This window comes from Hemitrygon akajei, chromosome 7, assembly GCF_048418815.1.
Source record: "Hemitrygon akajei chromosome 7, sHemAka1.3, whole genome shotgun sequence".
Taxonomy (NCBI): Eukaryota; Metazoa; Chordata; class Chondrichthyes; order Myliobatiformes; family Dasyatidae; genus Hemitrygon; species Hemitrygon akajei.
In genome coordinates, this window is record NC_133130.1 from 15,754,820 (window position 1) to 15,782,413 (window position 27,594).

Here is a 27,594-nt window from a genome sequence, read left to right on the forward strand (position 1 = left end):
GTTTAGTCTCTCGGCATTTAAGATGAGGTAGTAAATTAGATTAGATGTTGGCTTTGTGGAAGAAGCCAGAGAGTGGTAGTAGAGGGTTGCCTCTCTGGCTGGAGGCCTATGATGGGTTAATTGCTGTAGGGATTGGTGCTGGGTCTGTTGTTGTTTGCCATCTATATCAACGATCTGGACGATAATGTGATTAACTGGATCAGCAAATTTGTGGATGACACAAAGACTGCGGGTGTAGTGGACAGTGAGGAAGGTGATCATGGCTTGCAGTGGGATGTGGACCAGCTGGAAAAATGGCAGATGGAATTTAATGCAGACAAATGTGAGGTGTTGCACTTTGGTAGGAGGTCTTAAGTGAATGGTAGGGCACTGAGGAGTGTGGTATAACAAAGGAATCTGGGAATACAGGTCCATAATTTATTGAAAGTGGCATCACAAGTGGATAGGGTTGTAAAGCAAGCTTTTGGCACGTTGGCCTTCATAAATCAAAGTATTGAGTACAGAAGATGAGATGTCATATTGACATTGTATAAGACATTGGTGAGGCCTAATTTGGAATATTTTGTGCAGTTTTGGTCACCTATCGACGGGAAAGATCTAAATCAGGTTGAAAGAGTATAGGGTCTGGAGGACCCGAGTTATGTGGAAAGATTGAATAGGATAGGATTTTATTCTTTGGAACACAGAAAATTGAGAGGAGACTTGATAGAGGTATATGGAATTGAGGGGTATAGGTAGGGTAAAAGCAAGCAGGTTTTTTCCACTGAGGTTGGTTGGGATAACTAGAGGTCATGGGTCAAGGGTGAAAGGTGAAATGAGTAAGGGACGGTGAGAGGAAACTTTACACAAAGGGTTGTGAAAGTATGGAATAAGCTGTCAGTGCAAGTGGTACATGCGAGCTCGACTTCAATTTTTAAAAGTCTAGATAGGTACATGGATGATAGAGTGTGGAGGGCTATGGTCCCGGTGCAGGTTTATGAGAGTAGGCAGTTTAAATGGTTCAACATGGACTAGATTGGCCTAAGGGCCTGTTTCTGTGCTGTACTTTTCTATGACTATGCAAGCACATCCTTTCGTAGAAAAGGGGCCCAAAATTGCATACAGTACTCCGCATGCAATCTGACCAAAGCCTTAGAAAGCCTTATATGCTATGTTTTTGAATGAGAAGACAACACAGATTAAGGATTTACTTTGTGCTCTGTTATTTTAATACTGTACATTTGTAACAGGTTTTTTAAATTATTATAGCAAGGAAACCAAAGTGAGAAGAGCAAAGGAGGAACTGCCACACATTTAGGAAATCCCAGTCTCGGCTGGAACACACATACTTGCTCACACGCACATACACACACACACCAGTAAAAATACATACCCACACAACCCCAGGTCCAATCTATGACAGCTTATAATGTACAGTACACGAGTACAAATAACAGGCCGGTACAAAATATTTACAGGCAGATTAATGTGATTGTTTCCAGAAAGATTCTGTAGAAGCTAATGGCAAACAGCCATTAGAGACAATGTGTTTAGTTGAGGCACGGTACCTCTGAGAATGACAAACATTTTCCGTCATGATGGGCAAGAAATGGGGCTGGGCCCCTCACTTGCTCACTGGGAGTTACTTCTCCAGCTGAACGGGGGAGCTGAATGCTTCGTAGATGTTGGCGGCAAAGTCCTTGACTTGGTCCATCAGCAGAAGGTCCTGGGCAACAGTCAAATCAGACAGTCAGTGATGTTGAATTTGCACCCCCTTCAGCCTGAGAAAGCACCCAGAGGCAGGCTCTTTCACAGACACAAGTGATTGCAGTAAGAAAGGGTAGCCAAAAGCCAGCCAAGACAATGGTTTCAATAAATGCTTTAATGAAGCAGAAAGCTAGAAGGTAGAGGTCATATCAATGCAGGTGCTAGAAATCTGAAGCAGAAAGTGCTTGAAACACTGAATGTAGAACATTACCACACAGAATTACCAATAATGCTGTGATGACATTTTAACCAACGATCGATCTAACCCTTCTCTCCCACATAGCCCTGTATTTTTCTATCATTATTGCTCCTACCCAAGAGTTTCTTGAATGCCCCTAATGTATCTGCCTTTACCACTACCCTCACTCTCTTGGATATGGACCCCAAGATCACTCTGTTCCTGCACACAGCTGTTAACCATGTATGCTGTCTTCAAATTTGATCTTCTACAATAAGTACTCCACAGTTAATTCTATTTCTCTCTCCACAGATGCTGCCTGACCTGCAGTGTGCTTCTAGCATTTTCTGTTTTTATTGCAATAGATGGAAGATATGAATTCAGATAAAGGGTCAGGATGGCTGAAGGAAGGTTGTCAAAGGCTACAACAGGACATAAATCAGTTCCTAAGTTGGATCGAGTGTTGGCATTTGTAATTTAATCTAAAAAGCATGAGGTGATGAATTTTGGGAAGTGAAATTAGTGTAGGACATGTACCGTGAATGTTAAGACACTAAGGAGCAGTGCAGTATGGGGTTGCAAGTACATAATCCCCTCAAACTGGCAACAGAGGTAGTTAGGGTGCTGAAGACAGCATATGCATGAGGTATCAAACACAAGAGACCATTTGCTCAAAAGTGAGGAGGAGCTTTTGGACCTCTCGTTGGCGCTGTGCTCCAGTGTTCACTCAGTTGGAGACGAGCTGAATTATGTTTGTTTTTGGTTGCACTAGCACGAGATGAGGAATTGCCATGTACTTGTTCTTGCAGAAACTTGGCTCCAGGCCAACATCAGACTACAGGCCATGACACCAGGGACTTGGGCTATATTACTATTTTTGTGACTTTTCTTTTTGCTGCTACCGTAATTACATAAGCTGTATGTGTCTTGTGCTGTGTGTTAGTGCTCTGTTTATCGCCTTAGCCCCAGAGGAATGTTGTTTTATTTGGCTGTATTCATGTGTATGATTAATGAAAATTAAACTAGAACCTTTAAAGAAGCTCTGAGGGGAGAGTGTTTTTGTAACACACGGAGAATAGTTGATATTTGGAACTCATTGCCAGGGATGATGATGGAAAGAAATTCACTCACTGCTTACAAGAAGCATTTGGAGAGAAAGCAGTAATCCAGGTGCGGCCTAACCAGTGTCCTGAATACCTGTTTGACTGCCATTAAAAGACTAAGTTCATGGTTCAGGAAACGTTGAGTTATCTCTTATATATCAAAGAGATAAGATAAGTTATCTCAAATATATCTCTTCACATTCCTTTTAGTTTTAGGTTTTAAAAGTGAAAGATGGTGAACAGATCAAACAAAGTTTGGGAAACTTCAAATTTTGGAAATGACCCTGTAGTTATAGGATAGGAAAGACTTTGCAGGTGTTTCCAAGCTACGGTCCACTGACTCCTTGCTTTGAATCAGATGCCATTTTTTATGCATTATTCCATAGCATAAAAAAAGCTGGGAACCCCTGACTTAGAGGGATATAGGTCAAATTTGGGCAAATAGGACGAGCTTAGATGGGCATCTTGGTTGGCATGAACAAGTTGTGCCAAACAGCTTGCTTCTGTGCTACATTGGCTTATTCAACCGAGAACTCACAGGGAGATTGGAATACAGGTACAGCACAGTGGTGTAGTGTTTAGCACAAAGCTTTACTGTACCAGTGAGCCGAGTTCAATTCCTGTTGCTATCTGTAACGAGTTTGTACATTCTCCCTGACCACGTGGGTGTCCTCCGGGTGTTCCGGTTTCCTCCCACAGTCCAAAGACCTAGTGGTCGGTAGGTTAATTGGTCATTGTAAATTGTCCTATGATTAGGCTAGGGTTAATTGGTAGGTTGCTGGGCGGTTCGATTGGAAGGGCCTGTTCCATGCTGTATTCCAATAAATAAATAAATACTGGGAACTACTTTACTCTAAACAGGATAAGATTCAAGTTTGTTTATTATCTTCTGTCAATTCCCAAGTGTAAAGGAGAATGAAATTATTGCTATTCTGGATCCAACGCAGCTTTAAAAAAATACAAGCTTAAAGAACAATAAAAAGCAGATTAAAAATAAATATTTAAAATCAGTTTACATACTGTATATACATAAACTGACTCTAGGTTCAGGAATATCTGTACATAAGATGATTCTTAAATGAAATGATAAAGTAGTGGTGATGGGCAGTACAATGTACAAGAGACTATTATATACATAGATCGATTGTATATAAAGAAAGCGACTCTAGGTGATGTATATGTAGTGGTGGTGGGGTGAGACGGGTGGAGGCCTGATGGCTTGGGGGAAGTAACTGCTTTTGAGTCTGGTGGTCCTGGTGTCGAAGTCAAAATCGAGAATGACGGCAAGTTTTAGTCTACTGGTGTAGGGAAAGGGGAGAGCTTGGCAAGCTCTGCTGGGTGAACGATTAAAGCACAATGAAAGCAGGGAGCGTGCAACTGGGATTCACAGAAGGACAGCCACTCACCTGAACAAAATGGCTGGGAGTCTCGCTGCAAGTCGAATGGATCTGCCCATTAATAATAGGGATGATCTTGGCAAGGGGAAGTTTTACATTCGATAAGCTGTAAGGTTGGGAAGAAAGGCAGAGGTGAAATATGAGTAGAGTCTTCTGGAAAAAGAAATGAATTTATGCAATGAACCCTGACCAGTGCTGTCCATACCCCCTCCATCCTTCCAGGAATTGTGCCCAGAGCATTACAACTCATCAATTAAACATGTTAATCTTCTCTCCTTTGATTCTTTATCAATCATCTTAAATTGATTCCTTAAGGTTGTTATAGACGGGGTGTTGGGGATGAACTCCACTATCTATTACGTTGTTCCCAATGGCATCTGATTCAAATAGTATGTGATAACTAAGCCCATCTGCTGACCTTCATGTGTGGCTTAAAGAGGCAAAAGCAGGTTACTGGTGCCTTAAAACTAGTTGCTTTTGGCAGATAGGGCTAATTAGCTGTGGCTGGCAGCTTATCTTGGAGAAGGAAAAACTCCAATCTCACATCTCCACTGCCTTACAGCTATACCCCCACATAGGGAAGGCTTCAGGAGTAAATCCTGAGGGAAAACTGGAGCTGGAGTCCCGAAGGCAGTCCTTCATTGAGCTTAGCGCAGACTGCCAACTCCTGTGACACCCCCGGTGATAAACTGTATCTGCCTCTGCCGTTCGTTTGGATTTATCAGCTGCATGATGCTCCATAGGCAACGGCTTTGCCTTGCGTATCATGTAGACAGCTAGACACAACATCCATGCTCAATCCCGACCAAGGAAGGACGTCATTGCATCTTAAAATACTGGTTATTGACTCCCAACGGCCATAGGAGCCTATGCCCAACCAAAGTATCTCATGATTAGAGCAGCTGAGCACAGAAAACAGGCCCTACAAGCCATTTATTCTATGCTGAACTATTATATTATTATTATTTGGCCTAGTCCCATCAACTTCCATACCCGTCCCATCCATGTATTACTTAACCAAATTCCTGTTAAATGTCGGAATTGAACCTGCATCCACCACTTCCACTTGCAGCCAGATTCTGAATGACAAAGTTTCCCCTCAGGGACCCCTTAAATATTTCACCTTTCACCAAATGTGATGTTTCTACGTGCAGTTTGCTGTGGATAACGTGTTCTGCACTTGCCCCTGGCAGAACTCTGTTTTGTTTGCCTATATTCATGCGTGGTTGAATGACAATTAAACTTGAACTTCTTTTTTTGAGTTCCTCTTCATACCTTCTGTGATCAATTGGCAACGTTGCTGTATCTTTAGCATTTGTTTGTTTTTTATGAGGCCGAATTGCTAGCTTGACACTCAACCCAGCACGGGTGGAAAGCGTGCAAGGAGCCAGCCAGATTCGAACCCCAGACCCCTCATCTCGAAGCCCAATGTGGATGCCACTATACCACCAGCTGGCTTAAATTTGAACTTTACACGTAACTTATGACCTGCCATTCTAGTATCACCAATCCTCAGTGGAAAAAGCCTGTTTGCATTTACTCTCCCTCAAATAAATTCTCAACAATACTCAAAGGAGAACAATGCAGCATTCCCTACTCCAATAAATAATTCTTCATCTCCAATATTATAGAACATATAACATTACAGGAGTACAGGCTCTTCGGCCCACAATGTTGTACCGTCCCTTTAACCTACTCCAAGATCAATCTCACCCTTCCCTCCCACATTGCCCTCCGATTTTCTTTCATCCTTCTGCATATCCAAGAGTCTCAAGTGTCCTTACCTGCGGTAGTTGTTAATGGAAACAACACTTTTCACTGTATGTTTTGATGTGTGTGTCATTAGTAAATCTGAATCTAATGTACCTGCCTCTACAACCACCCCTGGCAGGGCTTTCCACACACCTACCAACCTGTGTAAAACCCACCTCTAACATACCCCCTATAATTTTCTTCAAACACCTTACAGTTACAGTATGCCCACTCATATTAGCCTTTTTCACCCTGGGAAAAATTCTATCTATGCTTCTTATGTACACCTCTATCAAGTCACCTCTCATCCTCTTCTGCTCCAAAGAGAAATGCCTTAAGTCACTTAACCTATCCTCATAAAAGATGCTCTCTAGCCCAGGCAGCATCCTGGTAGATCTTCTCTGGGCCCTCTCCATGCCCTTTGCTCATATTTGGTGCCCAGAATGAAGCACAATACTAATAAATATATAGTGCAACTCGTTTGATTTGCAGACAAGATTTCATCTGAGGTTCCCCTGTAGAGTTGGGTCCAGTCACAGCAAACGCCAAACATGGTGCCACACCACAGGTGGACAAACTGACCTGTTGACCTTTCCATTCTGAGTGGCCGCCTCTTCTGTGGGCTTGAAGAATTCTGCCATGTTGTCCAGCAGTCGGCTAAAGCCTCGATTCAAGCAGGAATTTAGAACGGTGTTGAAGTCTGCACTGTGGGATATAACCAGAGTGACAATTAATGACCACATTTTGGGCAAGTTATAACTCAGTGAATGGTTAAAAACGTGGGTATGTACTACAAAGGACAAAAGTACCACTTGTCACTTCAGTGAGTTGAGGAGTGGAGCTGAGATACAGTGAGAGTTCCCTCCAGCTCCTTATAATAGGATAATTAAAGATTCAAAATTGGTTATTGTCATTCTTCAGCACACAAGTGTAAAGGAGAATGAAATGATTATTATTCTGGAACTGATGCAGCATTAAATGAAACACAATAACCATAATTTCAATTCCTGCTGCTACCTGTAGGAATTTTGTACATTATCCCCAAGACCACATGGGTTTCCTTCCACATTCCAAAGTTGTACCGGTTGGTAGGTTAATTGATCATTGTAAATTGTCCTGTGATTAGGCTAGGTTTAAAGCGGGGGATTCCCTGAGCGGTGTGGCTCGAAGGGCTGGAAAGGCCAATTTAGTGCTCTATATCAATAAATAAATAAAGATATACGTAATCCTATAAAACACAAAGTATAAGTAACTGTTTGAGTTTGACCATCCAGATATAAGATTAGCTTATAGGTTTCTAAGGCTGTCATAGCCAGGACGGGGTGATAGTGGGGATAAGCTTCCCCTTTCCTCTCCAGTCCCAATGAAGGGTCTCGGGCCGAAAATTTGACCTTTTATTCTTCTTCATATATGCTGCCTGACCAGCTTAGTTCCTCCAGCACTTTGCGTGCAAAGAAAGTTATGACACAGTGACAGATAATTATTCCAACACAGTCCTGGCTGACCCCCTTCAGTTTACCTATCCCTTCACTCCCTGATAGCTCAAGGGCACCGAACACACTCCAACTAGTTATACAAGCCACACCATGATCCATCCTGAACGATCAGACATACATTCATTCCTGGCTAAACAAGGCTTCATTCTGAAAATTCTCATATTTTTCAGATTCCTTGATTGCCTCATCAGATGCTACTTTTAATAAGTCTCTGTGGTACAGAAGCCTGAGGTCCCACAGCCTAAATATAAGAGATTCTGCAGATACTGGAAATCCAAAGTGGTACAAACAAAATGCTGCAGGAACTAAGCAGGTCAGGCAGCACCTATGAGGAGGAGTAAACAGTTGACATTTTGGGCCAAACTCTTCATTGCTCAGGCCCGAAATGTTGAAAATTTACTACTCTCCATTGATGCTGCCTGACCTGCTGAGTTGCTTCAGCACTTTATGTGTGTTGCTAAGGTCCCACATCACAAGGTTCAGGAACAGTTATTATTTTACAGCCATCAGGCTCCTGAACCAACTAACCAGGTTACCCTGAAGTGGATAACTTCATTCACCACAACTCTGTACTGATTCCACAACCAACAGACTCACTTTCAAGGACTCTCTATAACTCAAGAGGAGCTCAATCTTGTCGTGGCTTGGAGGCTTGTGTGCTTCAATAATCTGGAAAGCTATATTGGCTGGAGTCAGGGCTTTATGCTTTGGCTCTTGGTAGGGTAACTCGTACCAAACAGGCCAGACTAAGAATGGTCCACCAGTACTCCTGGTTTGTGGGGTTCAGCTCTGGGCTAACAACCCTGACTGGTAAAAGGAAATCATTACAGAAATGAAGAATCCTTCTATATTTGAGTGCAATGGTATTCCTGAGTCTCCACCCGGGACTTGCATGACTGACAGTCATGAAAACTGAAATGAAGCTACTGACAGGATGAACACTGCCAGAGATGGACCTTCATTTCTGCCCTAAACGTCAGTGGCATGATGGGCAGCATAATAATAAAAATTCTCAGTATTACTTATTTTACTTGCACAGTTCGTCTTAGAAGAGTACAGCACAGGAACAGGCTATTCAGTTCACAACCTTATGCCAAACGAGCTAAAAAACAAATCAAAAACACTCAAACAATAATCCCCCCCATCATCCTAACATCCAGTGCCTATCCAAACAAGTCTTAAAAGCCTTTAATCAGAATCAGACTTTAATCGTCAAGTACCTATGCACATACAAAGAATTTACTTCCGGCAGATGTTGTCTCTCTGCCCATAACAATAATAATGATAAATATAAATGAAAATATAGATTATACATACAGGTAGTGCAATCCAAGTAATAGTTAGCCGACAGTTAACCGGCAGTTAACTGTTCAGCAAAGTGACCGCAGTAGGGAAAAAACTTCTCCAGTGCCTATTAGTCTTAGTCTGGAGGGATCTGAAGCGCCTACCAGACGGAAGCAGATCAAACAGTCCGTGCGCAGGATGGGAGGAGTCCTTTATGATGTTCCCCACCCTCTTCTTCAACCTGGAAGAGTACAGGTCCACAATAGAGGGCAGGGAGGCTCCAATGATGCGCTCGGCAGTCCTCACTGTGCGCTCTATCCTGTTTGGTGGACTTGCCAGAGAAAAGGTGTTCTACCACCATACTAGACATCAACTCTGAGTAAAAACACTTACCCCTCACATCCCCCTTGAACCTACCCCCTCTCACCTTCAATGCATGCCCTCTGGTATTAGACATTTCTGCTATTAGACCCTGGGAAACAGATACTCTTTGTCCACTCTATCAATGCCTCTCATAATCTTGATCTCCTCTCAGCCTCCGCCTCTCAGAGAAAACAACCCAAGTGTATCCAGCCTTTTGTGATGGCACATGCCCTCTACACCCGGCAGCATCCTGGTGAACCCCTTCTGTACCCTCTCCAAAGTCTCAACATCCTTCCTAGGTGGGGTGACCAGAACTGCACACAATAATTCAGATGTGGCCTAACCAAAGTTTTATAAAGTTGCAACAAAACCTCCTAACTTTTGAACTCAATGCCTTGACTAATATATATCCTCACTTTTTCCTTGAGTGGACCCACCCTCTCCCTAGTTATGCTCTTTCTCTTGACGAATGCCTCGGGATTCACATTAATCCTGCTTGCCAAGAACTTTTCATGGCCCTTCCCGGCTTTCTTAATTCCCTTCTTTAGTTCTTCTCTGGGTTCTTTATACTCACCACGAGCTTTATCTGTTTCTAACTTCTGGAGCTTTACATACTTCTCCTTTTTCTTCTTGACTAAATTCATCACCTCTCTCGACATTCAAGGTTCTCTTATCTTTCCATCTCTGTTCTTCTTACTCACAGGAACTTATCTTTCCTTTATTTTGTGCATTTGATCTTTAAACACCCTCCACATGTCTGATGTGGAATTGCCAGAGAAAAGGTGTTCACAGTTAACGCCTCTTAGTTCCTGCCTAATGCCCTCGTAATTTACCCTACTCCAATTAAAAACTTTCCCACAAGGACTATGCCAATCCTTATCCATAGCTATCCTGAAAGTTAAAGAAATGTGACACTCAAAGCTGCTACGTAGGTTGACTCTTTGGTTAAGAAGGCATACGGTTCACTGGCCTTCATCAATCGTGGGATTGAATTTAGGAGCCGAGAGGTAATGTTGCAGCTATATAGGACCCTGGTCAGACCCCACTTGGAGTACTGTGCTCAGTTCTGGTCACCTCACTACAGGAAGGATGTGGAAACCATAGAAAGGGTGCAGAGGAGATATACAAGGATGTTGCCTGGATTGGGGAGCACACCTTATAAGAATAGGTTGAGTGAACTCGGCCTTTTCTCCTTGGAGCGACAGAATATGAGAGGTGACCTGATAGAGGTGTTTAAGATAATGAGAGGCATTGATCATGTGGATAGTCAGAGGCTTTTTCCCAGGGCTGAAATGGCTAGCACAAGAGGGTATAGTTTTAAGGTGCTTGGAAGTAGGTACAGAGGAGATGTCAGGGCTAAGTTTTTTTTACGCAGAGAGTGGTGAGTGTGTGGAATGGGCTGCCGGCGGTGGCGGAAATAATGGGGTCTTTTAAGAGACTCCTGGATGGCTACATGGAGCTTAGAAAAATAGAGGGCTATGGGTAAAGCCTAGGTAGTTCTAAGGTAAGGACATGTTCGGCACAGCTTTGTGTGCTGAAGGGCCTGTATTGTGCTGTAGGTTTTCTATGTTCACTAACTGTTCACCCACTGAAAGGTCGGTCAACTGGCCAGGCTCACTGCCCTACACCAGGGCCAGTACGGCCTCTCCTCTTGTTGAACCATCCACCTATTGATTTAAACCTTTCTGGATAAACTTAACAAATTCAGCCCCATCTAAACCTCTTACACTAAGAAGGTTCCAGTTTATATTAGGGAAATTGAAATCCCCTATGAGAACAACCCTAATAGTTTTGCATATTTCCTTAATCTGATTACATATCTGGTCCTCAATGTCCTGGTGGCTATTAAGGGGTCTTCTCTTTTACATTAGTTGTTTGTCCGTCTTTATGTATAGTTTTTCGTAAATGCTATTGTATTCTTTATTTCTCCTGTAACTGCCTGAAGGTAGCCCATGGTAACACATACACAGTTCAAAAATAAACTTACTTTAATCTTTAACATCTCCAGGTTTCCATTCCCTTAACTGATACCTCATTTAATCAATGCCGATGTGCCTTCTTATCTCTGGAATTCCCTCCATCTCTCTCTCCTTAATGGTGCAACGGCTTAATTATGCTATTGGCGCAACAACCTGAATGCTGTCAAATTTAAAGGCACAAGAGATTCTGCAGATGCTGAAATCTGGAGCAAGTCACAAAATGGTAGAGAAACTCAGCAGGTTGAGGGTTGAGTAGTGTCTGTGCAAGGAAAGGTACTGATGACGTTTCAGATCAAGACCATATGCAGAAAATTTGACAATTATTTTCCTATTACAGATGCTGCTCAGTTCGCTGAGTTCCTCTGCCAGATTGTGATTGTCTAAGTTTGTCTTATTAGCCTCTGTAAATCAGCTAGCAATACGTAGTCAGTCGTTACTTACTGAATTTCTTAATTTTCCTGCAAATGTCTGAAAGATGATGACTCTCATGGTAGTGGGAGTATATACATATTCTCTATATATTACCATATACGATCATGAGATTCATTTTATATGTACTCTTGGGTGGCTGGATGGAGATACATCTCTGCCAACAGAGGTGTAAGGTGCTCCTTTCCTCCGCTAGCCTGCAGGTCACCCTTGGGCACGGTGTAGCACCTGCTTAGCCCCCCAATCAAGGGCATGTGAAGCCATGGAAGTAGGTTGTGGATGGTCGTATGAGCAGCTGGTGCATATCACAAGTCCTGGTTATGCGACCACTGATGCCAGGCAGACAACCTTTCAAGAGTATTGATTATGGCTGGGATCACCCGTCTTGTAGACACTGCCCAGAAGAAGGCAACGGCAAACCACTTCTGTCAAAAAATTTGCCAAGAACAATCATGATCCGTGATCACCTACATCATATGACATGACACATAATGATGAGGATGATGATGATGATGATGATTCATACTCTGATATTAAATTGACTTTGATTATAAACCTGATTCTGTTTCAATACTTCGGGTATGACCCTCCAAATCCAGGACAGGTGCAGCAACTCCCTAAGGCCACACCAATACCCATAAAATGATGGAGGAACTCAGCAGGTCAGGCAGCATCTATGGAGAGGAATAAACAATTGACGTTTCAAGCAGAGACGCTTCATCATGACTCCTAAGGCCATATGTACTACAAGACTAAAAACCCAAAGCCATTACCCTCAGACTTCCAGAATACAGACCTTTCCAACATATCCCTTGTTTCACTAATAAGTCTGAGAGTAGTTAAATCTTTATCGGTCAAGCCACAAGCCTGTAGAAAGAAAATCTAGAATTAGAAGTTGCAGTAATAAGTCATATATGAAAAATTATACTCTAGTTTACTGTGCAAAAAACATTGCTGGAGCAACTCAGCTGGTCTCTGAGGTAGATGGACGGTTGATATTTTGGGTTGAGACTGCAATGGGAGGGAGGGTTGCAGAGGGAAGATATAAAAAGGTGAGAGGGAAAGGGCGAGACAAGAGGCTGGCAGGTGATAACGACAAACGAGGAGGGAGAGAGTGGGCAGTTGAAACCATGTGGGAGAGGGGAGGGTGGAGTTAGGATACAGTAGGGCCGACAGTAGCAGTTAACACAATTGCTTTACAGCACCAGCGACTACTGATCAGGGTTCGATTGCCGCCACCGCCTGTAAGGAGTTTGTATATTCACATTAATCACCGCCAGTGTGACTCCTTATCTCTAGAATTCTCTTCATCTCTCTATCTGCTTAATGGTACAATGGAAACACGGCAACACTTGGGGGCTGCTGAGTACAATTTGACCTGGTGTGAAATGGCACGTTTCACTGCATGTTTCAACACTTTGATGTACACGTGACAAAGAATGCTGATCTTGATCTCGAGAAGAAAAGAGCAGATGCAGCTTGGAGGGAAAGGGAGGGCAGAGGAAATCTGGAATTTAATAAATGGATAGGTGCTGGAATATGATAAGGAAGGTGGTAAGTGGAACCAGATGATGGAGGAATGATGGGGAGATTGTGCTCGGGTGACAGAAAAACCAGCTAGTGTGTAGATGGAACCAACAGGCTCTTGTAAATTTATACAGAGGTAAAGTGGAGATTATTCTGACTGGCCTGGTATGGAGGGGCCACTGCAGAGGGTTGGGAAAAACGCTGCAAAAATGTTGTAAACTCAGCCAGCTTCACCATGGGCACTGGCCTTTCCAGCACTTAGGACATCTTCAAAAGGTGAAGTTTCAGGAAGGTGGCATCCATCCATCCAGAAGGGCCCCCATCACCCAGGGCAAGCCCTTTCCTCATTGCTACCATCAAGGAGGTAGTATAGGAGCCTGAAGACACACACTCAACGCATCAGGAAAAGCTTCTTCCCTTCCAACATCAGATTTCTGAATGTACAATAAAGCTATGAACACTGCCTCACTACTGTTCTTTGCTCTCTTTTTTCCATGACTTATTTAATTTTACTTTTTAATATATATTTATTATAATTTACAGTTTTTTTTAATTGAGTATTGCAACGAACTGCTGATGGAAAGCAACAAATTTCACGACATATGCCTGTGGTACAAAACCTGACAGTGATTTTGAGGCTGACGGAAGCGGGTTGGAATAGTGTGCAGCTGAGAGGTCATGATAGCCAGTGGAGACAGAGAAGAGGTATTCTGTAAAATGATCGCCTAGTATACACTTGGTCTTGCTGATGTAGAGGAGACCACATCACAAATACAGTAGACAAGGTGGGAGGAGATGCATATTAACTTTCGCCTGCCTGGAAGGGTCACTTAGGTCCCTAGATGGTGGTGAAGGAGGAGATGGCGCAGTAAGTGCCAGGTGGCAGGGAGAGATGTGTGAACCAGGGCGTCACAAAGTGGCTGGTCCCAGTGGAAGGTAGGGTAGAAATGGGTGGAGACAGGAAGATGTGACTGGCAGTGCGATCCTTTATAACTACAGAAATAACAAAGGATGATTGTTCACAAGAACAATCTCGGGAATAACAGGATTAATGTATGAAAAGTGTAGGACGCCTCTGTGCCTGTACTCACAGGTGTTTAGAAGAATGAAGGTGAGATCTCATTGACACCTATCAAATATTAAAAGGCTTATATAGAGTGGACATGGAGAGGATGTTTCCTATGAAGGGAGAGCCCAGGACCAGAATGCATAACCTCAGAATAGAAGGGTATTCCTTTAGAACACAGGCATTGATCGTGTGAATAGTCAGAGGCTTTTTCCCAGGGCTGAAATGGTTGCCACAAGAGGACACAGCTTTAAGGTGCTGGGTAGTAGGTAGAGAGGAGATGTCAGGGGTAAGTTTTTTACTCAGAGAGTGGTGAGTGCGTGGAATGGGCTGCCAGCAACGGAGGTGGAGGAGGATACAATAGGGTCTTTTAAGAGACTTTTGGATAGGTACATGGAGCTTAGAAAAATAGAGGGCTATAAGTAAGCCTAGCAATTTCTAAGGTAGGGGCATGTTCGGCACAACTTTGTGGGACAAAGGGCCTGTATTGTGCTGTAGATTTTCTATGTTTTCTATGTTTCTAACACAGATAAGGAAGAATTTCTTTAGCAAGAGAGTGGTAAGTCTGTAGAATTCATCACCAGAGATGACTACTGAGGCCAAGTCCTTAAGTATACTTAAAGAGAAGGTTGATAGGTTCTTAATTAGAAAGAGCATCAAAAGTTAAAGGTAGATAGCTGGAGGTTTAGTGGGATTTAGAGGGATAACAAGTCAGCCATGATGGAAAGGCAGAGCTGACTTGACGGGCTGAATGGTCTAGTTCTGCTCTGATCTCTTATGATGCAGATGCTGGTGATGAACCATCATTAAGGACACCCCGCCCATCACCAGGTCAGGTCCTGTTCTCACTGCTACCATCAGGAAGGAGGTACAGGAGCCTGAAGGCACACACTCAACAATTCAGGAACAGCTTCTTCTCTCTCTGTTATCAGATTTCAGAATCGACTTTGAACCCATGAACACTATCTCACTACCTTTTTTATTTCTATTTTTTGCAATACTTACTTAACTGTGTGTGCGTGTGCATGTGTGTGTTCACATTTTATTCCCCCCTCTATTATGTATTGCACTGTACTGCTGCCGCAAAGACAACAAATTTCATGACATACGGCGGTAATATTAAACCTGATTCTGGTAGGGTAGAAGGTGAGGACAAAGTGTTCTGCATGGAGTTTGAGTTGGGTGAGATCTGAATACCCTGAAATAAAAGAAATGTGAGTGATGTGGGCTCTAAAGTGAGGATATTTCAGATGTCCTGGAGTGGAAAGCCTCATTTTAGGATTGGACGTGGTGGGGAAAGAGGGGAAAACATAGAGACAGGATAGTAGGGGATATAGGGTGGCACAGTAGCTTAGTGGTTAGTGTGATGTTTTATAGTGCTGGCTGCAAGGAGTTTGTATGTTCTCTCTGTTACCCTGAGAGCTTCCTCTGGGTGCTCTGGTTTCCTTCCACATTTCAAAGATGTCCGGGCTAGGGTTAGAAAGTTGTGGGCATGCGATGTTGGCACCAGAAGCATAGTGACACCTGTGGGCTGCCCCCAGCACAATGTTCGGACTGTGTTGGATGTTTAATACAAACAACACATTTCACTGTATGTTTCGACGTGCATGTGACAAATAAAGCTAATCTTTACTGCTGTTGCTCGTGTTGTTCTGCTGAGCAGTGTGGGCATGGTGCCAGAATGTGGGGCAATACTGGCCAATTGCCCCCACCACATCCTTAGGTTGCGTCAGTTAATGTAGAGGATGTATTTCACTGCAAGTTTTGATAAATAAATGAGCCTGAATCTGAAAGCAGTTCCGGTGTAATTGATGCAGAATTGCCGAACAGACTTGTTTGCAGGGTCACTCTTACCTGAGAGGATAAGGCAGCTTCCTCGTCAGGGATGAGATACCAACAGAGCGCCGACTTGGTCACCTCTGAATGGCCAGGGTTACTGGGCTGTTCCACCTGCTGCCGGATTTCACCCAGGTATCTTTCCAGTTCCTGGATCGACACGCTTTGCTTCAGTGACAAACTGTGGGGAAATGGACTGGCCGTTAGCCACTGCATGGCATCACACAGCATAATAAAGCCAATGAATGTGGGACTCTAACTGCGATTGTAGCTCGCCACTCAACCCCAAGCAAAATTATTGAGCTAGTGGAGGAACTCAGCAGGTCAGGCAGCATCAGTGGAGGGGAACAGGCAGCTGACTTCAGACAGAGATCTCCCATCAGAGCTGGGAAGGATGGGAACAGATAGAGGTTGGGGTTGATTATGGATGTCTACATGGTACACAAGCCAGGGCCATACAATATGGAGAGCAAGATGTTGCTTATGCAGCAGGCTCTCCCCCTCCACGTAGCTGATGAGTCCAAAGGAAGGGCAGAGACCGATAGAGTTTGACACCAGCAGTGCTGCAGGAATTGCCGGTCAGTGTTGAACTCAATAAAGGACTACCTTACAGGCTCCAGCACCAGACTTTTCCTTGAGGTTTACCTCCCCATCAGCCGCAAGGCGGTGGGTTTGAGATCGGAGTTTTCCTTATCCTAGATGAGCTGCCAACCATGGCTAACAAGCCCATCTGCTCAAAGCGAGTGCTTTTAAGGCCTCAGTAACCCAACTTCGCCCCTTCTCCTGTCAGTAGAAACGGTTCCATCGGGCTTAGTACCTAAGCCACACGTGAAGGCCAGGAGCTGGACTTGGCTGTCACAGGCTGTTTGTGATGCATGCCATTGGGAGCATTTAATAGGTAGTAGCTATGACAACTTTAAGGAATCAAGGGGGCAGAAGCCAGAACAAAAAGGATCGGGAGAGGGGGAGGAACATAAGCTGGCAGGTGATAGGGGGAAGGTGGGTGAGTGAGAGGTGAGGGGGGGTGAGAATCTAGGAGATGATAGTGGATGAAGCAAAGGGCTGAAGATGGAGGAATCTGATAGGAGAGGACGATGCCTTCCCCACTCACTTATCTTGTATTAGTGACCTCTAGTTCTGGAGTCCCCAACCTTATGGAAAAGTCAATGATTGTCCAAACCCCTCATGCTGTTATAAACTATTACTGACACAGTCAGCACAGAACATTGGCAAGTACCATAATATTTACCTTCCAATGACGTTCTGTACGGCTTTCTTCACCACCGTTATCAGTTCATTCAAACCTAAAGTGGGAGTCAGGTGGAGGTGGCAATAGAAACAGAACACAGCCACGGTTAGTGTGTGTGGAAGGAGCTGCGCTGAAGAATTCATAGCCACATTTACACCCAACTCATCAGCTATATTTAAAGCAGGTTTTTGATTAATCAGAGTGTCAAAGGATATGGGGAGAAGGCAAGAGAATGGGGTTGAGAGGGATAATGAATCAGCCATGATAGAAATGCAGAGCAGACTTGATGGGCCGAACGGCCTAATTCCGCTCCTACGTCTAACGGTATGGGCAGCACAGTAGCACAGTGGTTAGCTTTACGGTACCAAGGATCCAGATTCAGTTCTCACCGCCGCCTGTAAGGAAGTTTGTAAGGTTATTCCCATGTCCACATGGGTTTCCTCTCGGTGCTCCAGTTTCTTCCCATGGTCAAAAGGCATACCAGTTGATAGATTAATTAGTCACTGTAAAATGTCCTGTGATTCGGCTCGGATTAAATCCAGTGATTGCTGGGCAGCACAGCTCAAAGGGCCAGAAAGGCTGACACTGTGTTGTATCTTAATAAATAAATAAATAAAGGCCTTGGGTCCAATTCCAATACCAGCACACAGCATGCCCCTGGGTCTATCAGTACCTGGAGATCTTTTGTTTTGTAGTGATAATGACCCTGGATCTATGTCATGAACAATAACTGCTGATTTTTTGACTGTGCTGTGGTACTCTTTATATCTACCTGAGAAAAGATCTGACGGAATACGAGCAAAAGCTGGCTCTCTCAGCTGCATAAGCTTTGGGGAACAGCTCCTTCCTCAGTTCCCAAGGCACTCAGAGTGCATGGGTGTGCCCAATAGAAATCCTGGCATTTTTAATCCATCCTTAATTCAACAAGACACTTAAGAGTTAACCGGTTTGGTAGGTACATAGACCAGAATGGGCAGGAACAATTATATGACATGGTGAAGTAAATGACTTTTTTAAAAAAATAACAATGTTGTGACAACCATTGATTCTTGATTTATTTAATTAAATTTAAACTTAGCTGCCATGTAGGAGTGTAAAATTATTACTGTGTGCATTTTCTGACTGAACATCATCCCTCAAACTTAGAGTACAGACCCTTTGCCCTACAAGGTTGTACGGACCTTTTACCGTACTCCAAAATTAATCTAACACTTCCCTCCCAACTAATCTTCCACTTTTTCAACCTGTGCTTACTTTAAGAGTCTCTTCAATGTCCCTAATGTATCTGCCTGTACTACCGCCCCTGGCAGCACGTTCCACACACCCATCACACACTGTGCAAAGAACTATCATAAGACCATAAAATATAGGAGTAGAATTAGGCCATTCAGCCCACTGAGTCTGCTCCACCATGGCTGATTTATTATCCCTCTCAATCCCATTTTCCTGCCTTCTCCCCGTAACCTTTAATGTACTTACTAATCAAAAACCTGTCAACTTCTGCTTTAAATATACACAATGACTGGGCCTCCACAGCTGTCTATAACAATAAATTCCACAGATTCACTGCTCTCCAGTGAAAGAAATTCCTCCTCATCTGTTTTAAAGGGACGTACTTGTACTGTGAGGCTGTGCCCTCTGGTCCTAGGCTCCCCCACCATAGGAAACAACAATTAAATGACAACCTTTGCAGATTATACAAATATTAATAGAGTAGTGGATACTGAGGAAGCGTGTTAAAAGAGGTGAATAAGTTGATCAACACGGGAGATTCTGCAGATTTGGAAATCTAAATTTACACACAAAATGCTGAAGGTTCTCAGCAGGTCAGGCAGCATTCATGGAGAGGAATAAACAGTTGTCATTTTAAGCTGAGAGCCTTCACCCAGACGATTATAAGAGGCATAGATAAAGCGGACAGTTGGAGACCTTCTCCCCAGGACAGAAATGGCTAATATGAGGGAGGGAAAATTTTAAGGTGATTGGAAGAATATATGGGGGGTGGGGGTGGGGATGTCAGAAGTAGCTTTTCTTCACAGAGAGTGGGGGTGGTACATGGAATACCCTGCCAGGAGTGTTGGTGGAGGCATATACATTAGGGACATTTCAAAGTTCAAAGTAAATTTATTATCAAAATATATATATGTCATCATAAACAACCCTGAAATTTATTTTCTTACAGACATAATAAATCATAACCATAATAGAATCAATGAAAAACTGCATCAACAGTGTGGATAACTAGTGTGCAAAAGACAAAAATTTGTGCAGATACAGAAAGAAAGAAAAAAATAATAAATAAGCAATAAAACTGAGAAAATTAGAACATTTAAGAGAATCGTAGGCATATGGATGAAAGAATAATGGAAGTGCTTTGTGGGAGGGAAGGGTTACATTGATCTTAAAGTAGGTTAAAGGGTCGGCACAACATCGTGGGCCAAATTGACTGTATTGCATTGTGATACAGCAGGACACACTGTAGATCAGTTGAAAAAATGGATGGAGAAATAGCATTTGGAGTTTAATTTGGTGCTGCATGTTTAGGAGGCTAAATACAAGAGGAAAGAATACTGTAAGTAGCAGTACCCTGAGAACCTCTTAGGGAATTTGGGGTGCAGGTCTACAGCCGCAGGTTAGTGTAGACATGGTAGCAAGAAGGCATAAAACAAAATAACTTCAGTCAGTCTGGGAACTGAGTATAAAAGATGGCAAGTGAAGTTGCAGCTGTCGAACACTCTGACAAAATCACATTTGGAATATTATGTGCAGTTCTGGTTGCTCAAAGGAAGCAGAGGCTTTGGAGAGGGTTGCACAAAAGGTTTGCCAGGATGCTGCCTGGATTAGAGAGTATGAGATTTAAGGAGAGGTTAGACAAACTTGAATTGTTTACTCTGGAGCACCAGAGGCTGAGGAGCAATGCATAAAGTTATCGGAGGCAGGGGCATAGATAGTCATGGATTTTTCCACAGAGTAGAAGTATCAAATATCATGGCGTTATATTTTTAAAGTCAGGAGGAGGAAGTTTAAGAGATGTGTGGGGCAATATCTCATACAAGACCCTACAGAGGAGAGTAAAAAACCTTCTCTCTCATTTGTGACCTTTACCTCATGTGTTATATACAAAGAGCCCCAAAGTACTGTCGAGGCTCCCTACCCACCACCCCACAATCTCTTTTATTCACTACAGTCATGAGCATCAGGATGAGGACTGCCAGAAAGGGTAGCAGCTTCTTTCCTCAGGCAATGAGACTAATAAATACCCTCCCACTACTGAGGTCAACCCACCACAACATCATACGGTTTACTGTACTGTTGAACGTGCATTTTGAATTATATTTTACTTATTTGTGGTTATATTTTGCTTTTATGTGCTGTGTGTAATATATGTTTTGGTAGCTCCATCATAGTCTGGAGGAATGTTATTTCCTTCAGTTGTATACATGTACAATCAGATGACAATAAACTTGAATACATGTTTCTCCCACCACAGAAGGGGTGGTGAGTGTCCGGAACACGATGCACATATAGACCATGTGGCAGCAGATTCAATTAGTTTCACTTGGCAAAATGTTCAGCATAGTTAGGCCAAAAAGCCTGTTATTATGCTGGACTAATTTCAATTCTGTCCTATGACAGCCATCATCCCTTTCTCAACAAGAGAACACAATCGACTTGGAGGTGCTGAGATTGCGGAGAATGTGCCTCATGGTCACTGAAATCTCAGAAAACGCCATGGTCCTTTCACTCAAACAAAAACCTCATGGGGCAAGACAGGATGGAGCATATGAGGAGCTCCTTACTCCAGCTTCTTTCTCCTTCCTTTCTAGTCCTAGTAAAGGGTTCTGGCCTGAACCTCAACTGCTTATTCTGCTCCATAGATGCTGCCTGACCTGCTGAGTTCCTCCAACAGTTTGTGTGCGTTGCTCTTACAAAGGAATCCAATTAATCTAGCTGAACCTGCACATTCTCAACAATCAAGGACACATATACAGCAAGATACCGGAAAAGGGCCAATAACATCATGAAGGATCCCACCCACCCTACTCATGGATGACTGTGTATCCCACTCACACCAGGGAGGAGGCTAAGCAGCATACATGCCAGGGGCACCAGACTCAAGAAACAGTTACTTTCCTCAAGCAGTAAGGCCGAACAACACCTCTACCCACTAAATCCACCACTACTTTATTATTTCATACCAGTCACCTTATGGACAGCCTAGCATTAATCTACGCATATAAGCTATCTTATGTATTTGTTTACTGCATTTATTATTGTGTTATCTTATTGGTTTTTTTGAGCTGCATCGAATCCAGAGGAACAATTATTTCATTCTCCTTTACTGGAAATGACATTGAACAATCTTGGATCTTGAATCAATGTCGCTTTGTCAGTTTTCTCTTTAATATCGAATCTCTTTACAAAGTTCCCTTTGAACCACTTCCAGCGCCCTGAAGCAGATGACTGCAACTTAGTTCATCAAAACAGAAATAAAATCCTCCTCCTTCCAATGGCACTTGTGCAAATCACCTGACGTTTGTATTGCCGACTGTTGCCATGGTGATGCAGGGACAATTCTTCATAACTCCAGTTATCACCTTTCTGCACACTCATCCCAAATTGTAAATCAGAGTCCGCATAGGCCCTTTGGACTATTTAATCCTTGCTCTCTGTTATTCTGCCTGGTTCTATGGCTCTACTCCTGAACCATATCCCTCCATCCCCCTCCCCCTCCATGTATCTATCAAAACTTCTTTAAACTGTTGAAATCAAATTCTGAACAATATACGGTATCAGATTTATAACATGGAACACCGTACAGGCCACTTGGCCCACGATGTTGTGCCAACTATTTAACCTACTCTAAGATCAATTTAACCCTTCCCTCCCATGTAGCCCTCCATTTTTTTCTTTCATCCACGTGCCTATCCAAAAGTCTCTTACATGTCCCTAAGGTATCTGTCTCTATTCCCAAAAGTGGATTCCACACACTCACCACTCTGGGGAAAAAAACCCATCTCTGAGATTCTTCCCCCCAATCACCATAAAATTATACCCTCTCGTATTAACCATTTCTGTCCCAAGGAAGAATGTTTCTCACCCTCCTTTGTTCCAAATAGAAAATTCTAAATCTCCTCAGCACCCTCTTTAAAAACTCCACATCCTTCCTATAATGAGGTGACTAGAACTAAACACAATATTCCAAGTATGGTCTATCCAGGATTTTATAGAACTGCAACTTTACCTTGTGGCTCTTAAACTCAATCCCTCAACTAATGAAGGCCAACACATCATATGCCTTCTTAATGATCCTATCAACATACACTGCAACTTTGAGGGATCTATGGACACAAGACCATAAAGAGCAGAACTTGGTCATTTAGATCATCAAGCCTGCTCCACCACTTCTTCATGGCTGATCCAATTTTCCTCTCAGCCCCAATCTCCTGCCTTCTCCCTGTATCCCTTCATCCCCAGACCAATCAAGAATCTATCAACTTGCTGAGAGTTGTTTAAAGTAAAATGGCAGGGGGATGGGAACCAGTATGATAGAGCTGAGGATAAGTCAGAGGCTTACAAGTAAATGATGGATGTAATATGAATGTAAGGAAGGACAAGCCATTAATCAATGGCACAAATGCAGACAGAGCAAAGAGTTAAATTGTAACACAGGCAAAAATCAAAAGGGCAAAGAATGCAGGATTGAAAGTGCTGAATTTAAATGCACATAGCATTTGGAATAAGGTGGATGAACTCATGGCACAATTAGAGATTGGTCGGTATAAACCTCTGGGCATCACTGAGTCATCGCTGAAAGAAGGCCATAATTGAGAGCTTAACATCAAAGGATATACTTTATATCGAAAGGGCAGGCAGGAAGGCACAGGCGGTGGTGTGGTTTTATTGCTAACAGACGGAATTACATCTTTAGAAAGAGGTGACCTAGGGTCAGAGAATGTTGAATCTTTGTGGGTGGAGTTAAGAAACAGCAAGGGTAATAAAAACCATTATGGGAATCATAAATAGGCATGTAATAAGGGTAATGTCACAATTGCAATGGGGGACTTCAATAGGAAAGGGAATTGGAAAAAATCAGGTTGGCGTAGGCTCGCAAGAGAGGGAATTACGGTAGTTGAATGCCTACAAGATGGCTTCTTAAGAGCAGCTTGTGTTTGAGCCTACTCAGGGAAAGGCTATCTTAGATTGGATGTTGTGTAGTAACCCAGATCTTATCAGAAAGCTAAGAGTAAAGGAACCCTTAGAAAGCAGTGATCATAATATGATTGAATTCATATTCCAATTTGAGAAGGAGAAGCATGTATCAGTATCACAATGGAATAAAGGGAACTACAGAGTCATGAGAGAGGAGCTTGTCCAGGTGGATTGGAGGATACTGGCAGGGATGGGCAGAGCAAAGATGGCAGAAGTTTCCGGGAATAGTTTACAAGGCACAGGATAGATATGTCCCACAGAAGTAGTTGTTCTCAAATGGCAGGGGGAGGCAACTGTGGCTGACAAGGTAAGTTAAGAACTGCACAAAAGCCAAAGAAAGGGGCATAAAAGGCAGCAAAAGTGAGTGGGAAGTTGGATGAATGGATCTTAAAAGTTTCACAACAAAAGGCAACTAAAAAAGCTACAGGGGAAAAGATGAAATATGAGGGCAAACTAGCCATTAATATAAAACAGGAAACTAAGTTTTTTTCTGTTATATAAAAAGCAAAAGGGGAGGTGAGAATTGATATTGGACCCCTGGAAAATGATGTTAGTGAGGTAGTAATGGGGACAAAGACATGGCAGATTAACTTAATGAGTACTTTGCGTTAGTCTTCACTGTGGAAGACACTAGCAGTGTGCCAGGGGTCTGTGAGTGATATTGCACTTACAAAGGAAAAGGTGCTAGGAAAATTCAAAGGTCTTAAGGTGCAAGATGGCGGCGCGACGCAGCGCGCAGCGGCCACTCCAGGAATGAATATCTGCTATCTGTAAGTAGGGGCTGTGTACAATCCTGATTTGATGCAGACGGACGTGTGAAGCATGGAGGAACATCTGGTGGAACTTTTGAAATGCCTGTTTCGCTGCCGTTGCTACTGTGCGATCGGAAAAATCACTGGGAGGAACGCCCCTGAATCCTCGGCTTTGCCCGTCGCTTGGCGGCCGGGGCCGGGGTCAAAGCGCTCGGCAGAGATGATGCTCGGTGCTGGTCGGAGGCTCGAAGTTTTCGGACCGACTCGGAGCTGGCTGTGGTCGGAGCTCCTAAAGTGCTGTATCGGCAAGCTGCAGCGCTGGAGGTTCATGGCAGGAAGAGTTTTTCTTCCTTCTACCGTCTGCGTGAGATGATGGGCTGTCGGGACTTTGAGACTTTCTGTTAAACCGTGTCATGGACTGCTCTTTATCAGATTACGGTATTGCTTTGCACTGTTGAAACTATGTGTTATAATTATGTGGTCTTTGTCAGTTAGTCTTTTATCAATTATGGTTTTGTCTGCACTGTTGAAACTATATGTAACTATGTGGTTTTGTGTAGGTCTTCTAGCTTTAGGTTTGTCTGATGGGTTTGTAGTTCCTTTCCGGGGAACGTACTAAGACGGTAGCGCGCTATCAATACGCAGCAGCCTCTCTGGACTCTGGAATGGGGATTATCAAACGTTATGTGGTTTTTTTTGTGTGGTCTGCTTTGTGCTTTTTCATGATAACATTCCAGAGAACGTTGTCTCATTTTTTAACTGCATTGTATATTGTGGTTTATAAATGACAATAAACTGAATCTGAATCTGAATGTCAGCTGGACCAGATGGACTACAGCCCCGAGTCCTGAGAGAGGTTGCTGAAGAGATAGTGGATGCACTGGTCATGATCTTTCAAGAATTACTTGATTCTGGCATGGTCCCAGAGGACTGGAAGATTGCAAATGTCACTCCACTCTTTAAGAAGGGAAGGAGGCAAAAGAAAGGAAATTACAGGCCAATTAGCCTAACCTCAGTGATTGGGAAAGTGTTGGAGTCTATTATTAAGGATGAGGTTTCAGGTACTTGGAGACTAATGATAAAATAAGTCAAAGTCAGCATGATTTCTGTGAAGGAAAATCTTGCCCGATAAATCTGTTAACGAGTTCTTTGAGGAAGTAGCAAGTAGGGTGGACAAAGGAGAGGCAGTGGATGTCATTTACTTGGATTTTCAGAAGGCATTTGCTAAGGTGCCATACATGAGGCTGCTTAACAAGACAAAATCCTATGGTGTTACAGGAAAGATACTGGCGTGAATAGAGGAATGGCTGTCAGACAGGATGCAGCGAGTGGGAATAAAGGGGGCCTTTTCACATTGTTTGTCAGTGATTTAGATAATGGAATTGATGGCTTTGTGACAAAGTTTGTGGATCATATGAAGATAGATGGAGGGGTAGGTAGTGCTGAGGAAGCAATGCGATTGCACCAGCACTTAGACAAATTACAAGACTGGGCAAAAAAGTGTCAGATGGAATACAGTGTTCGGGAATGTATGACTATGCATTTTGGTAAAAGGAACAATAGTGCAGACTATTATCTAAATGGAGAGAAGGTTCAAACTTCAGAGGTGCAAAGGGACATGGAAGTCTTCATCCAAGGTTCCCAGAAGGTTAATTTACAGGTTGAGTCTGTGGTAAAGAAGGGAAAATGCAATGTTGGCATTTACTTTAAGAGGACTAGCACATAAAAGCGAAAAGATAATGCTGAGCCTTTATAAGACACTAGTCAGGCCACACTAAGTATTATCAACAATTTTGGGCTCCATATCTCAGAAAAGATGTGTTGTCATTGGAGAGAGTCCAGAGGAGGCTCACGATGATGATTCCAGGAACATACGAAGAGCTTTTGGCATCTATATGGGCCGGTAATCACTGGGCTTTAGAAGAAAGGGGGGGGGGGGGGTTGTGAGAAATCTCATTGAAAACTACTGAATGCTGAAAGGACTAGACAGAGTGTATGTGGAGAAGTTGATTCCTATGGTGGGGGTATCTAGAACATGAGGGCACAGCCTTAAAATTGAGGGGCAACCTTTTATCACAGAGGTAAGTAGGAATTTTTTAAGCCAGAGAGTAGTGAATCTGTGGAATGCTCTGCCACAGATTGTGGTGGAGGTCAAGTCCATAGGTATATATAAGGTGGAAGCTGATGATTTCCTGATCGATCAACGAATATGGCAAGAAGGCAAGTGAATGGGGTTGAGTGGGATTGGGGATCAGCTCTGATGGAATGGCAGAACTGAATAGCCTAATTCTGCTCCTGTGTCTTATGGTCTAACCTCTGCCTTAAATATACATAAAGACTTGACCTCAACAAGCTGCTTCTTGCAAAGAATTCCACAGATTCATCACTTTCTGGTTAAAGAAATTCTTCCTCATCTCCATTCTAAAAGGATGCCCTTCTATTCTAAGGCTGTGTCCTCTGGTCTTAGACTCTCCCCATCAGAGGAAACATCCTCTCCACATCCACTCTACCCAGCCCTTTCACCATTCGACAGGTTTCAATGAAGCCACCCCTCACTCTTAATTCCAGTGAATGCCATCAAATGCTCTTCATATAACAAACTATTCAATCAGGGAATCATTTTTGTGAACCTCCTTTACATCCTCTCCAGTTTAAGCACATCCTTTCTAAGATAAGGGGCCAAAATCTGCTCACAGTACTCAAAGCGGTACTTCATTAGTGCTTGATGAAGCCTCAACATTACTTCTTTGTTTTTATATTCTAGTCCTCTTGAAATGAATGCTAACATTGCATTTGCCTTCCTCACCACAGCTTCAAATTGCAAATTAACCTTTAGGGAATCCTGCACAAGGACTCTCAAGTCCCTTTGCACCTCCATATTTTGTATTTTCTCTCCACTTCGAAAACCTTTTCATTTCTTCGACCAATATGCATGATCATACACTTCTCAACACTGCATTCCATCTGACATTTCTTTGCCCATTCTCCTAATCTATCTAAGTCCTTCTGTAGCCTTTCCACTTCCTGAAAACTATCTGCACCTCCACCCATCTTCATATAGTTTGCAAACTTTGCAACATAACTATCAATTCCATCACCCAAATCATCGACATATAATGTAAAAGAATCAGTCGCAACACAAAACCCTGTGGAACACCACTAGTCACCAGAAGCCAACTAGAAAACGCTTCCTTTATTCCCACTCTTTGCCTCCTGCCAATCAG

At 43.1% G+C, this 27,594-nt stretch overlaps 1 protein-coding gene across 1 annotated transcript in view; it reads right to left on the minus strand.

The window, feature by feature from the left end:
- Positions 1 to 1,178: 1,178 nt before the first annotated feature.
- pex3 (peroxisomal biogenesis factor 3) overlaps positions 1,179 to 27,594 on the minus strand; it is a 54,356-nt gene continuing 27,940 nt past the window's right edge. The window contains exons 7-12 of the mRNA XM_073050428.1: positions 17,406 to 17,460; positions 16,175 to 16,337; positions 12,524 to 12,594; positions 6,759 to 6,881; positions 4,434 to 4,530; positions 1,179 to 1,705 (exon numbers count right to left, since the gene is read on the minus strand). Coding sequence (XP_072906529.1) covers positions 1,622 to 1,705; positions 4,434 to 4,530; positions 6,759 to 6,881; positions 12,524 to 12,594; positions 16,175 to 16,337; positions 17,406 to 17,460 — 593 coding nt within the window. The 3' untranslated portion in view covers positions 1,179 to 1,621. The remainder of the gene's footprint in view (positions 1,706 to 4,433; positions 4,531 to 6,758; positions 6,882 to 12,523; positions 12,595 to 16,174; positions 16,338 to 17,405; positions 17,461 to 27,594) is intronic.